This window comes from Salvia miltiorrhiza, chromosome 6, assembly GCF_028751815.1.
Source record: "Salvia miltiorrhiza cultivar Shanhuang (shh) chromosome 6, IMPLAD_Smil_shh, whole genome shotgun sequence".
In the NCBI taxonomy this organism is placed as follows: Eukaryota; Viridiplantae; Streptophyta; class Magnoliopsida; order Lamiales; family Lamiaceae; genus Salvia; species Salvia miltiorrhiza.
Window position 1 is genome coordinate 41,852,917 of NC_080392.1, and position 14,886 is coordinate 41,867,802.

At 37.1% G+C, this 14,886-nt stretch overlaps 2 protein-coding genes across 2 annotated transcripts; both read right to left on the reverse strand.

Moving 5' to 3' along the window:
* Positions 1-389: 389 nt before the first annotated feature.
* On the reverse strand, positions 390-2,191 carry LOC130989654 (40S ribosomal protein S19-3). The gene is made up of 4 exons (XM_057913696.1): positions 1,935-2,191; positions 1,411-1,501; positions 1,009-1,192; positions 390-639 (listed from the first exon to the last, which is right to left on the reverse strand). Exons 1-4 carry the CDS (start codon positions 2,016-2,018, stop codon positions 564-566), a joined length of 435 nt encoding a protein of 144 aa, XP_057769679.1. The 5' UTR covers positions 2,019-2,191; the 3' UTR covers positions 390-563.
* A 3,145-nt stretch (positions 2,192-5,336) lies between these two features.
* LOC130989639 (U11/U12 small nuclear ribonucleoprotein 59 kDa protein-like) lies at positions 5,337-9,363 on the reverse strand. Its single transcript, XM_057913670.1, has 8 exons — positions 9,051-9,363; positions 8,455-8,797; positions 8,279-8,362; positions 7,605-7,670; positions 7,254-7,326; positions 6,689-7,077; positions 6,376-6,416; positions 5,337-6,267 (listed from the first exon to the last, which is right to left on the reverse strand). The coding sequence occupies exons 1-8, from the start codon at positions 9,218-9,220 to the stop codon at positions 6,189-6,191; spliced, it is 1,245 nt and encodes a 414-aa protein (XP_057769653.1). The 5' UTR covers positions 9,221-9,363; the 3' UTR covers positions 5,337-6,188.
* Between the last annotated feature and the right edge of the window lie 5,523 nt (positions 9,364-14,886).

Consider the following 14,886-nt stretch of genomic DNA (forward strand, 5'->3'; position numbering starts at 1 on the left):
ATGCATTAAAAAAAATATCGACCATGGCATCAAAACATAGAGTTCTCTAGATATAATACATACTGCTTCCATTTATGGAGACATTAAAACTCATTCTAACATATCAAAACAACAGAATAAAAACCTCTGATGGCATCATGATATTCAAAAAATTATTTCAATTGGGAGGCAACACAAAAATTTACGCTTTTGATCATATAAAGTAAAACATGGAGACGCCATAAATAACAACATAATTTACTTTATTCTAATCAACCAATGACAATTGACAAATACTCCATCACTTAAATAAATGAACTGCGCAGAGCATTACACATGGATACTATAATAAAAATTGTAAACTTTTGACATCAGATTGTAAAGAACCTTTCAACGGAAATGGAACATTGTTACCGCTAACTAGATGATATATTAAGATTAAACTCAAACGATCCAAGTACATCTCTTTGAAAATCAACAGCCAAAATTAGAATAGTCAAAACATTTTCAAACAAAAAATTGTTCAACCATATTCCTGCCGACGAAGGTTCTCAACAAAGCTAAAACACAGCTAAACAATGAATCTATGGAGCAACGACAACAATTCTTCCAGCAACTTGGTCGAGGTCCCGTTGGCCGCTAGATGTGATCTTTCGTCCTCTGTAAAACAAGTGATGCATAACAGAACATTAGAGGATCACACATGCTAGTATGCTACTGCAAGCAAGAGGAAATCAACGTTGTAGAATTCTCAGTTGAAGAACCTAATTGACGACTAGCACCTAAGCCCGCACACAAGCATCTACGGTATCCATTCCAGACTTCAATACAATAAGGGATATGCTATAGCCATGGATTATTTCATAGTTTTGTAACAAGTGTTATCAATATCTAAATTATATCACCAAATTCAACAAGAAACACAAATATTAAGAGACAATGGACTTCTAGGAAGCCAAGCAACATACTCTTCTGCTACAAGAAAGAATGCACATAAATTAAATTGAATAAAACTAGACATGGCCTTACCCCCTTGTATCAAGCTCTACAATGTTCATGTTCTGCAACTGCTGCAGAATGTGACGAGCAACCGATCCACTGCTTTTGCCAAAATGGGGCGGACGGCTTCCATTCCTCTTGCTTCCACCATAAATCCTACGGAATGCCCCAACGCCAAGACCTCCCCTCAAGTATATCTTCCTAGCCATGGAAGCTGCAAAATCAAGCAGCTTATTATTAATTATGAATACAGCATAATAGTACTGGGCTATAAACAATAGGATCATGAATCTACAGATAAAGATGGTACTAAATAGTGGCTAATAATTATAAAAACTAACAAAATAACTTGAGAAAAACATAATTCTGAAACAACACTTGAAAAGAGGTATGCTTACGGAAAAAATAAGAGTATAGGTAGAGGGTGATTACCAGCCCTGATGTAATACCAATCAGGATCATACGGTGCAAGTTCTTTCAATACGCCGGTTTTCACGATATCGGTCCACTCGGGAAGCTCCATCTATTGTATAGACAATGAGTAAAACAAACGATCAAAATTGCTACATTACTACATAGAGTTCTTGCTTGGAGTGTAAACATAAATAAAAACACTAGTACTCATGCTTCTCTTGAATAAATATTCATCTCCGTGATTAAAAAAAAAAAAAAATACTACCTGTTTCTCTCTATCAATATTTATACAAACTCACTGTTCTCTCTATCACTGTTTATTTCAATGAAGGCGTTTGAATTACGAAGCTGCTAAATGATAAAAGAACATTCACATTCAAGCATTATTCCAGTATTCCTTCAAAATTACAAATCACCACCCAAATTTATTCGCAACAAATTCCCAACAAACAATGAAGATATCATGCGTCAAACAACAAAATTTTGGAAATTACATTGTAAATCGTCAAAATTTACAGAAAAACGTAAAGAAAAAATTGAACCTTTCCGGAGCGCTTGAGGTGAGCGGCGTAAGCTTTAACGAACTCGTGGGGAGAAACGTCCTTAACATTCCTTGCGGTCGCCATTGTTGGATGGATCTGAAATCTTGAGCAGGCAGCTCACTAAACCACTCTCGGCTGCAACGAAAGCAGTGGCAGAAGCTAGGGTTTTGCAAATTAGGGTTGTTGCCACGTTATATAGCTCTTGCCACTGTCAATAGCGGCCCTCTTTTGGAGCTTGGGATTTCATTCTGGGCTTCGGCCCATTGACAAAAAACTTCATCGGGTTTTTAGCTGTAACTGGCCCAATGCAATTCCTCTTTGGGTAATTCTATTTGTAGCCTCCATTTTACTCTGTATAGCCCCGACCTAAAATAATAATAATAATAAAATAATAAATTTACTGTTTTATCCTATAGCCTAGTGGTGCCGCCGGTTCCGGGCCCGAACCGACAGTTCAGGTTCGAAATTTCCGTGAACCTGAACCGGCCCGGATGAAATGTAAAGGGCCGGTTTCCTGACCCTGAACCGGCGGTTCCGGGTCGGGCCGAAAACCGGCGGTTCCGGGCTTTTTTTTTTCAATTTTTTTTTGTATTCTTTTTTATGAAATTAAATGATTTGTGATGAAATTTCAAAATTCTAATTCAACTTAAATCTTAAAATATATTATATAAATGACTTGTGTTGAAAATTTAATGATTGTGATGAAATTAAATGATTTATGTCATATTTTTTTCCTTTTATGCAATTAAATGATTTATGTCATATTTTAAAATTAAATGACTTGTGTTGAAAATTTATATTTTATGAAATTAAATGATTGTGAATTTGTGATGAAATTTCCAAATTTTAATTCAACTTTAAATATAAATTATAAACATGTGTTGAAATCGAAAATATAAACATGTAATAGTTTTTATGTCATATTTTAAAATTAAATGACTTGTGTTGAAAATGTATATTTTATGAAATTAAATGATTTGTGATGAAATTTCAAATTTTAAATTCAACTTTAAATATAAAATATAAACATGTGTTGAAATTGAAAATATAAACATGTAATAGTTTTTATGTCATATTTTTAAATTAAATGACTTGTGTTGAAAATGTATATTTTATGAAATTAAATGATTTGTGATGAAATTTCAAAATTTTAATTCAACTTACAATATAAAATATAAACATTTGTTGTAATCGAAAATATAAATATGTAATATTTTCTATGTCATATTTTTAAATTAAATGACTTGTGTTGAAACTTGAAAATGTATATTTTATGAAATTAAATGATTTGTGATGAAATTTCAAAATTTTAATTCAACTTACAATATAAAATATAAACATGTGTTGAAATCGAAAATATAAACATGTAATATCTTTTATGTCATATTTTTAAATTAAATGACTTGTTGAAAATTTATATTTTATAAACATGACAATTAATATATTTTTAACATGATATTTTGTTATGTCATCTTAATTCTTAAGTAATGCTTGTGCTTTTTTTTTAATTATTAAATGACTTGTGTTGAAAATTGAAATACAATAAAAGTACAATAATTCTAACACATTGACAATCAAAATAATGCATAAAAATTGAATTTATTCTATGTATACAAAAAATATTATAAGGATACAAATTACAATCTTCAAAATTGAATAAGTAAACTAACTAACACTAACTAAATAACTAATTCATTACAAGTTTACAATAAATTCCGAAAGAGAGTTGTCTAACAGGGGGGGAAAAAAATTAAGGGCTTGAGCTCAATTTTGAGTGGCCTACGTATCTTCATTGAATAATGATGAATCAAAGCCCACATAGTTCTTTTACCTTAACTTACCTAATCGTAGTCCTCGCCGGGCTCGGATCGTTCGGACTCGGTGAATTCATCATTTGGGCTCTCGTCGGCTTGATCCCATTCATTCTCTTATTGTCGCAACTCGGCTTTGGACCAATCATCAAGCAACATGGTGGCCTCCATGTTTCGAGGATCCATGTTGCTTCTTCTTTCGTCCAAGACAAGCCCACCAACGCTAAATGCTTGCTCGACGGAGACCGTGGAGGCCGGGACCGCGAATAACTCCTTGGCCATGGTGGCGAGTATGGGATATTCCCTCTCGTGCGTGGACCACCATCTCAAGACGTCAAATTGTATACCACCTACATTTTTGAAAGCAAATGTACTAGACAAATATATATCTAGCTCGTTAGTAGTATAGCTCCTTTGTGTATTCATAAATGAATAAGCGGCTTGAGCCCATTCGTTTTGATCAAAACTACTTCCTAAGGTGGAGGAGTCATATTGACCTTGTGAACTAGAAGTGCCACTTGAAGAGTATGAGGGGTTTGCAAGCATATATTTTTGTTCGTAGTCATTAAACAAAGTTCTAAGTGTGTTATCTATTCTATATTTAATATCATCTAAGTTGGGAAGGTACCATTCTAGCATTTCATTGTTTCTTAATCTTGACTCATAGATATCTCTAAAGGTACCATAATAAATTTCTAATAGACGATAAACACCACCAATATAAATTTCTAATAGTAGTATTAGTAGTAATATAATGTAAAGCAAGAACAATAAAGTAAAGCAATTGAATAAGCAAGAGATTAGCTAAAGAATTATAGAGCAAGAGCAATTTAACAAGAGCAATAGCACATAAAGAATGGAGGAGAATTAGAAGTAGAAGAGAGGAGAGTGTAGAATTGTTAATACAATGGAGTGATTTTGAAGGTGGAAGAAGGGGGGTATTTATAGATAAAATTGGGTGGGGGAAAATATGAATTAGATAAAATTGTGTGGGGAAAAGTATAATTTATAATGTTGAAAATTTGAAAAAATAAAATAAAAAATAAAACCAAACATTTGAATTTTGAATTAAAGAGTGAAATTGAATGGGATTGGGCCGGTCAAAGGCAAGGCTAGGCGCCTAGGCCTGCTGCACCCCCATGCCGCATGCGCCCCACCAGCCAGCAGCTCGCCTTGGTTCCAGCGCTGGGCCCGGCGGTTCCGGGCCGAACCGGCGGGCCGGACCGGTGGTTCAGGGTTGCCAACCCTTTGAACCTTAAACGGTTCAGGCCCGGACCGTTGACCACCAGGCCGGTTCAGGGTCGAACCGCCGGTTCCGGTCGGCCCTTGGCAACACTACTATAGCCCCTAATTAAATACACTATAGCTCATAGCCCCAAATTAAATACTACTAATAATTTTTATTTTCTTCAGTACGCAATTCTTCCTCTTTTTGTTCTTCCCATTTTGTGTATTTTACTATATTCAATTCCATATGTTCAAACGATACTGCATCAATAATTATAAAAAAGGGTTAAGGTGCATATTAGCCCATGAACTAGACCCCTCTAGAGTGTTTACCCCCCCCCCAAACTCGGTCAAGGCGCGTTGATCTCCCTGAACTCCCTAAACAAGGGTGCAAATAAACCCCTCCGTTAAACGGCGCCTAAACGCCGTTTTCTTTATAAAAAAAAATCTTTTATTTCTAGTGGGCCCCACTCCTCTCTCTCTCTACAATGAATTTTCTCTTCTCCACCGCCATCGCCATCAATCTACCGCCAGAAATTGAAGAACAAAACTTCTCTTCTGCCTTGAATAGACTTGAAGGCTGAAGCCGTGCCCTAGGCCCCTACCCCGCTGCGGTACCCGTTTCTCGGCCCTCACTCCGGCTTCCACCCTCCTGCACGCCGACCGCACCAGCACGGCGACACCCGTCGTCGACTCGTCCTTCCTCCAACCACATGTAAGTTTGCAAAAGTTTTTACATTTAATTGTTGTTTTAAAATCAATTGTGCTCTCTCTGCTCACGAGTGACAACACGTCAGTCTCCAGTCGACTTCGTGTAAGCGTCCGGCGACTCCGGCGGCCTAAATCTGACCCAAGCAGTACGACTCTGGTGGCCTGAAGGTAAGTTGTTTTTTTTTTCTTCCAGTTCCAGACTTTGTTGCCTTGTCTCTTTCGAATGTTTTGGACTTTGGGGGTTTTTTTGAATTGTGAAATTGTCAACTGAATATTCTTGGATTCAACTAGACTTTTGGGCATCAACTAGACGAAGATTCTTGGATTTCTCCTGAGATCATTAGCATTCTTCTTGATCTATAATCTATTCCATCAAGATGAAGACCTCCTGGCCTCGCGTCATTTTCAGTTCTCGACTTCTCAGAGCCAAGAAGGACGTCCGGTGGCTAGACATGCCAGCAAGGGAGCTTATTCGGCAAAGCCAGCTTCCCATCTGAAGTTAAGATCATTTAGGTTTTACCAAGTAGGATGCCCATATCTCATCTGCTGGAGGTGGCGGTTGAACCCAGTGCCCTGGTATGCGGCTGCATCCAAGTTCCAAAACAAGTAAAAAAACTTGATAAAGAAACAGATAAATTGAGTTGGTTGTCGTAAAAAATAACAGTTGAACAACGAGGATGAGATTCACATACCTTCCTCCAGGTCTTATGTATGCATCCCATGTTCTTCTCACCTGAAATAAAGGATAAAATTAATTATAGCAACAGAATAACAATAATCTCAAAAGATTTTCACCAACTGATGCTGAGTTGATTCATAATAGCTTATCCTCAAATATAATCAACAGAGAAAGGTAACTAGGTAAGTGAAGCAAGACCAATAGTAACAAGAAGCTTCTATAGTGGAGCCGTGGAGGATTATAAAGCAGTACAATGACAACTCCACCCAACGAGGGAAATTATCATAGCAAGACAGAAGTTCAATAAAAATTCTTATAGGAATTACCTCGATGAGTGTGCCCATATCGGTGTTGCTACCATGATAATAATGGTAAAATTCCATGGGTAAATTAGCAATGGAATCGTAGGCACTGCCAAAACCAGGTCCAGCAGCATCAGGTTTTATAGATTCATCATGGGAGGTGTTCTTTGAAATCCTGTCGCTGTCTGTATCGGTTTTCTGGTTTTGGGTTTCTGTATCTCCACTATCATTGACGTCTGGTTGTTTTGCATCTGGTGTATGACTCTTGATGTGTTTTCTTGATTCCTTAATAGTAGCAATAGCATCTTTAGCAGCATCTGTATCCACAGCAGCCATTGATAGTCGCTCTTCCTCCTCAACTGCAGCTCTAACTCGTTCAAGAAATTTGTCATCCTCTTCTGGAAGAAAATGGCCTGCATGGTGCCATTCATGGATTGAGCAAGCTGTTTAATTCATTTTCTGACGATGCTTGGCAATTGTAGATTTCACCTCTTAGTTATTTTGAAAAGATAGAGCCTCTAGAAAGTTGATAAAATGCCTAAAAGTCCTACTCGTATATCCGTCTCAACTATAAGTTCATGTTTTTCACCTTGTTTTTTCATTTTTTGTATTCTGAGAGAACGTAGTTCCTGCAGCTTTTCAACAATCAACACCAGCTCAAGCTGAAATTGAAACATACATATATACATAGTTATGATTCCATATCTTGAGAAACAAAGAAAACAAGAAAAAGAATTAACAAACTCAATTGATCAGGCAGAAGCAGCAAATGCAGCCACATCAAATGAGCAACCTTAAAACAATTGAAATATATATGTGAAAAAAATCTATAATCAATATAGTAATGTAGAATAATCAAGACTTTTCCAACTATTGAAGATGCACAACTTTCCAGTTATTCAAATAGCTTAAATGCCTACAAAGATATAAGAGTCCTAACCTCGGATTCCAGTCTTTTCTTCTCCTCTTTTGCTTTAAGCTTGGCTATCTCCTTCATTTTTTCTACCTGCACAATGTTAATACTTTCTTTCTCAGAAAAAGAAATAAGAGGATGTCTTATCTCAAGAATTACCTAAAAGGAGGTTTCCCTGTTTACAAAACAATGATTAACAAACTTGAAAAGAAAACGAAAAGAAAATAACCTAATAACATGTAAGCATGATACTTACTAAAATATCATCAGATATATCATCAAATTTAACTAAGTATTTGTATTGAGACCAAAATGCAAAGTAAGTTCATGTAAAGAGAAACTTGAGCACATGCCAGAAGAAGTATAGCATACACAAAAATTGCTTATGTCGTAACAGTTTGGACATTATGCATCATATTTTAAAGTATTTGACATCATTCTGTACACAAAACCTCAAGCTCATCTCTCATTTATAACTCCACTAAACTATATATCACGTCTGATCTGAGTCAAAGAGCCTTCAATTTCAAAATCAATCATAGGGATTTAGCATGCCTTTTAGCCTACACATTATACTTAATAAGGTGGCAACATCTTAAAACTGAATCCTCGCAATTTCTTGGAGGGAACATATGTTACATAACATAAATACATAGTGAAGGCATGATGCCAAGTTTTCACAAAGTCTGCAGTCTATATACCTTCTGTTGAGCAATGTCTTTGGCTATCTCCCTTTTCCTCCATTCATCCGCTTCCTTGTCTATTTTATCAAATTGCTCATGCTCCTAAAACACAAAGACAAACAGCCAATCAAAAACCCAAACTCACTCAGGATGACAAGAACTTCTTCTAGGTAAAGTCTGCTATATTTTGACACCTTAGCTATGTTCTCCGCCACGCGCCTCCTTTTCTTTTTCCGCCATAATTTATTTCTTTTATACTTCTCCATTTTATCAGCCAACCTTTTCACAGCAGACTTCTCCTCCCAAGGACTGTTCTCATCCGCAACAACCCTGAATGGCTCTAGAAGAAATCTGAGCTTCGACATCACAGCATTTGCAGTACTCAACGACATCGTTTCTTGAAATTCAACTCCAATACCATTGTCCTTCATGAACCTAGAAAACCTGCTAATCGACATGTTGCCACGCCCTAAATCTTCACCTTCGCTAATCCCATCCATTTCTTTCAAACGAATCAACATCTCCAACTCTTTCTGCCTGATCAAGCAAACTTCAATCACAATTCAGTAACACGAACAAATTCAGATTTCAGGAAACAATTTCTTAACCAGCCAACATATAATCAAAGCTTTTGCCGTGCTCCTAAACTAACCACCGCTTCACGTGATAGAAAAACACTAATTTCAGCGGCGAAAACGCAGAACAGTCATTCAATGTAAGAATCAGCTAAAATTCAACAAACAAAAATTCAGCTCAGATAACACCAATTGAAGGACAGAGACGTCGTTACATTGCTTTGGCGAGGTTTAAAGTGTCGTGAAGTTCTTTGAGGCGGCTGCTGACGTTTGCCGAAGTCCAGAACGAAGCAGACGGAGGGGGCATATGCGGCAGCTGCGGCGGCGGTGGCGGGCCCCACGGCGGTAGGGCCTGGTTAAATGGAGGCATCCCCATTGGATTCATAGTGTTCAGTTCAATTTTACCTCTAGTAAAACTAAATGGATCCGTCTTATATCAGCTCCGATTTACATTGATTTTCGAGAGTCACACAGCTCACATTCCGCTCACATCACTTGAAACCCCCATCTATATAGTTTCATCTTCTTTACATGATTGTTTTTAGTCATTGTGTTATTTAAATTAGTGGGTTAATTACGTAAAAAATTATGAACTTTGGTCGGATTTCCAAATTTTCTATGAACTTTTATTTTATCAAATTTCCCCTGAATTTAACCAACTAATCAATTTTGCCATGGTTTTTATCTCTGGTGATGCTTCGGTCTGAATTGGCGCCTACGTGGCATTAATAGAAACGACGCCGTTTTATAAGAGTGTATTGAAAGACGTCGTTTCGAATGGAATTCACGTCAAACGACATCGCTTCATTCCTTAGGGTTAAACAAGATTAACCCTAACATAATTTCACCCCAATTTTATTACATTCACTATTATTGGGCTGTATATCATTCCAGAGCTTCCTACGTCTCCAGAGCTGACCATGTCATGCCAGAGCTGACCTTGCCGTGAGCCTTCGCCAGAGTGAAGCTCTGCCAACTCTGCCAGAGTACAGCTCTGCTGACTCTGCCAGAGACAGCTCTGCCGACTCTGCCACCGAGTTGGGCTTCACTTCTCTGTTTCGTTGACTCTATCACTGAGTTGCGTTGACTCACGAACTTTCCGAAGCTCGTTCTTCCTCGTTCGATGTCCGAATTGACCTTCGTTCGCGCCTACGGACTCGTTTCTTCAAGTCCTTCTCTCAAATGTCATCAAAATCAACTCAATTCGAATCTAAAACCTGTAAAAAAAACACGAGCGCGGACGAGCAGTCTATTCCACAAAAATATGCAATTTAAACCATAGATATCTCATGTTTTCTCCACTATAGCACTACCTCTTTTTTCACTATTTATGAACCTCACTATCATTATTATTACTTTTACCACTATATATATATATATATATATAGGGTGTGGTTCTAGAGATAACTACATTATTTGTGAGAACGTGAGAATCATAAAATCTAATGCATCCACTGTAAAAATTAATGCATTCGTTGTTAAAATTAATGCACTCAAAAAATATAAAAAAATTGCTCCCTTCAGGATTCGAACGCAGGATCTGCATTCATCCAACAAGATGATGCATCCACCGTAGATCTTGATGATCGAATGGCTGAAAATGGTTTTCCGTTCTTCTTTTATTTAGTGGTTATATATATATAGGGGGCGGTTATTCAATAAACCACCCTTATTTTAAGAATTACAAACCAGCAAAAATGCATGAATTTTATGTATAACACGCATGAATAAATTGTATAAAGGTATGAATTGCGAAAAATAATTTTTTGCTACCTTTGGGATTCGAACTCAGGACCATGAATTTATCCAACAAGATGATGAATCAACCGTAGATCTTGATGATCTAAGGGCTGAAAATGGTTTCTAATTTATATTTTAAGAAGCGTTCTTATTTTAGCCTTCCCCTATATATATATATATATATATATATATATATATATATATATATATATATGGGAGAGTTCAATGGAGACCACTCCCCTATGTAGAGAACGAAGACTGAATCGTGTGCGTCTAGGGGTGGGAAGATAGGGTTCGGGTATAGGGTACCCGATTACCCGACCCGAAAAAATCGGGTATCGGGTACCTTATACCCAAAAAATTAGGGTTCGGGATCGGGTTCGGGTATTTAAGGTATAAAAAAATCGGGTATCGGGTATACCCGAAATACCCGATTAAAATTAATACTAATAGAAATCAAATTAAATATAACCGAGTAGTCACAGCCCTCCTGCGAGTCCCACCTCCCTCTTTCTGCTTCTTCACCCAATCACCCTCTCGGCACGCCAACACCCTCAGTCCTTCACCAGTCCACTGCTCCGCTGCCCTCGCTCCCACCGCGCCGCCGCCGAGAGCTCAGATCGCCAACCGAGTTGTCGTTCTGACGCCGAGCGCGCGCCGCTTGGCCCGCCCGCCTGCCCCCTTCGGTTTCTTCTTTTCGTCATTTTGCGGTCTGCTTCTTCTCCACGCAGCAACCGCACCGCGCCGTGCCGCCTCCAAGCTCCGACAACAACCAACATGTATGGACCATTTAATTATGGAGTTAAATTTTTTTTTTTTAATGGAGGTCAAATTGACAGACCATTTGTTGATGATATGATTGAAGATCTCGCTGACTTTGCTATGGTTAGCACTTACCAATTAATCGGTGTTTTTGTCTTGAGGAATTAAACGTGTACTGATAGACAACATTTTGGGGGAAAAGCTTGGTCCATTGTAGTGGAGAATGGCTACAAAAATTAAATTCAAATTCAGTATAGGGCATCTTGATCGGGAATCATAGGGTACCCGAATACCCGATTCGGATACCCGACTCGAGTATTAGGGTACCCGATTTTAGAATCGGGTTCGGGATCGGGTAGGAGGTTTTGTCGATTTTTGGGTTCGGGTACCCGATTTGTTCGGGTAGGGTACCCGAACCCTACCCGATTCCCACCCCTGTGTGCGTCTATTCTAGGATATTGTACGGTAGTGATTTGATTTGATTTGGCTGGTTTTTAATATTTGTTTCGATTATTATTTTGCAATAAGGATAAGTTGGTAATTGCCTTTTCAAATCATATCTGTTACCTCATAAAATTATATCTAATCAAATCTGTTAATTATGGAAACATATCTATAAGATTGGTCTGTTACAAAGAAACTCCATTCACACAACAAAAAAGGGACATGCTTCTTTAATTTTTGATTCATTAGTCTATTGCACTGCATCTTTAATTTTTGATTCATAGTTGATTTATGCCTAATTGTTCATAATTTGAGGGATTAGTTGATGATAATTTGAACTCTTAGTTATTGATGTGGTGAATTTAATGAAGAAAATTTCACTTTTTTGCAAAAGAGTTTAAGATGGAGGAAATTGGAATATTTAGCAAAATGGAGCAATTACACGTGACAGAGCTGACATTCATTCGCCAGAGTTGACCAAGGCCGCCAGAGCTGGAATTCATTCGCGCAGAGCTCAAACTTCTAGAGTTGGAATTCATTCGCGCAGAACTATCAATGCCGCCAGAACTGGCATTCATTCGTGCAGAGCTCAAGTTGCCAGAGGTGGCAATCACTCACAAGGCCGCCAGAGCTACCTACGTATCTAGAGCTGGCAATCACTCGCAAGCCATCAGAGCTGACAATCATTCACAAGACCGCATGTTCTGGACTTATGTTCATATATATGGCCGCCAGAGTGCAGTGCTACCAGCTCTTCCATAGTGCAACGCTACCAGAGTCAACCCTGCTGAGAGCCCTGCCAGAGTGTAGTGAACCAGTCCTGCCAGAGGGCAGCGCACCAGAGCCAACCTTGTCGTAAGCATTTCCAGAGTGCAGCGCTTCCAGTGCCAGCCCTGCCAGAGACAGCTTTGCCACTGATTAGGGCTTTACTTCTTTGTTTTGTGGGCTTTAGGGTTAGGCCCAATCAGTCATTTATAAATACGGTTCTTGTACATGGAACGAGGGGGATTCATTCTTATTACTCAACTTGTACTCGTAACACACAGATCACAGTGGAAATACTCGTAAATCGCCCGTGCATGTAGGTCTTAATGACCGAACCACGTAAATTCATGTCTTGTTTCTCGTTTTTATATTTAGGGTCAAATTTCTTGCTTCATCAGAAACCTTTAAATATAGAACAAATGATACTATTTTTCTTACTAAATGAAACCTTTAATATATAACAAATTAAATGATAGTACTATTTTTCAAACTAAATAAAATAAAGAAATAATTAAAAATTTGAAACGAAAAAGAAAAAAGAAACTACATACTTAAAAGAAACTACAAGTAATACAAGAAAGAAACTATAGAAAAAAGAAAAAAACTACAAGTATTAAAAGAAAGAAACTATAGAAAAAAGAAAGAAACTACAAATATTAAAAGAAAGAAACTACAGAAAAATCTCGCCTTTTAATACATAAATTACATACTTAAAAGAAAGAAACTATAAACAACCTGCCAGAGCCAGAGGTACCAGAGACAGCATGCCAGAGCCAGAGTTCAACCAGAGACAGCTCTGTCGATAGCCCTGCCAGAGTGCAACGCTACCAGAGACAGCTCTGCCAGAGTGCAATGCTGCCGAGGACAGCCTTGCCGGGAGCCCTGCCAGAGGGCAGCGCTGCCGGGAGCAAGCTTTGCCACCGAGTTGGGCTTCATATCAATGGTTACTTTTTCTTACAATAATAGTTGATTAAATTACTAAAAGTATAAATTCTCATTAATAAAAATAGTAATAATTATTGTGATCAAATGTAATAATCTAGAAACGGTACATTTCATTGTAACAATAATTACTTTTTATTACAACAATAATTACTTGACAAAATAGTTAAAAATAAAAGTACAACCCAGTGAAAATAATATTACTTTTCTTCACATCAATAATTACTTTTATTTACAAAGATTATTACTTAAGCAACTAACTAAAAGTAAACATTCTTATGAATAAAAATAAACATTGTTGTGAAGAAATGTAATGTTTCAAACATAAACACTGAATGTATACTTTTATTTTATCTAAGATATACATTTTCATGCTTAAATATATACTTATGTGAACATAAGTATTAACCATCATTCAATATTTTTTAAACATAAACACTGAATACTAAACCCTAAACCTTGAATATTAAACCCTAGTCATATTCAATAATAAACCTTAGCCATTCAATAATAAATCCAAATGGCAATATTTATTTTTATTTTATCTAAGATATAAATTTTCATGCTTAAATGTATACTTATGTGAATATAAATATTAACCATCATTCAATATTTTGTAAACACTGAATACTAAACCCTAAATAGGGAATACAAAACCCTAAACACTGCATACTAAACCCTAACCATTCAATAATAAACTCAAATGGCAATATTTACTTTTATTTTGTCTAAGATATACATTTCCATGCATAAATGTATACTTATGTGAATATTAGTATTAACCATCATTCAATATTTTTTAAACCTAAATACGGATTATTAAACCCTAAATAGGGAATACTAAACCCTAAAAGTACTATTACTTTTGCTTACACAAGCAGGGCTCTCGGCAGAGCTGTCTCTGGTAGCTCTGCACTCTGGCAGGGCGCGGATCCGGATCAGGGTTGGGGCGCGGGTCGACCCGGCCGCATAGGATCAGGGCGTCTACACACAAGTTTTTGCGTTCAACATTACATTAGTTTTCTGGTCATTGTATAAGTTTAAGTGTATACATTATATCTTTAAAAAATCTCATTATATTACATTTAATTTTTGGTCTATATATTAAAAAGTAGAGTTTTTATTACAATAATTTATAAATTGTACTCTTTATGTGTAATGCCCCGTTCTTTTAAATACATATTAGAATAAATAGTTGCATTAATTACGATGTTTATTTTGCATATTTAATTATTACTTGAGATTATTATATTACTTCAGCACAGTCTGTACAAGAGAGGCAGAGTTGGTAGCGCTGCACTCTGGCAGAGCTGGTAGCACTGCACTCTGGCGGGGCTGGCTCTTGGAACGCTACACTCTGGCGGGGCTCACGACAAGGTTGGCTCTGGCGAGTGATTA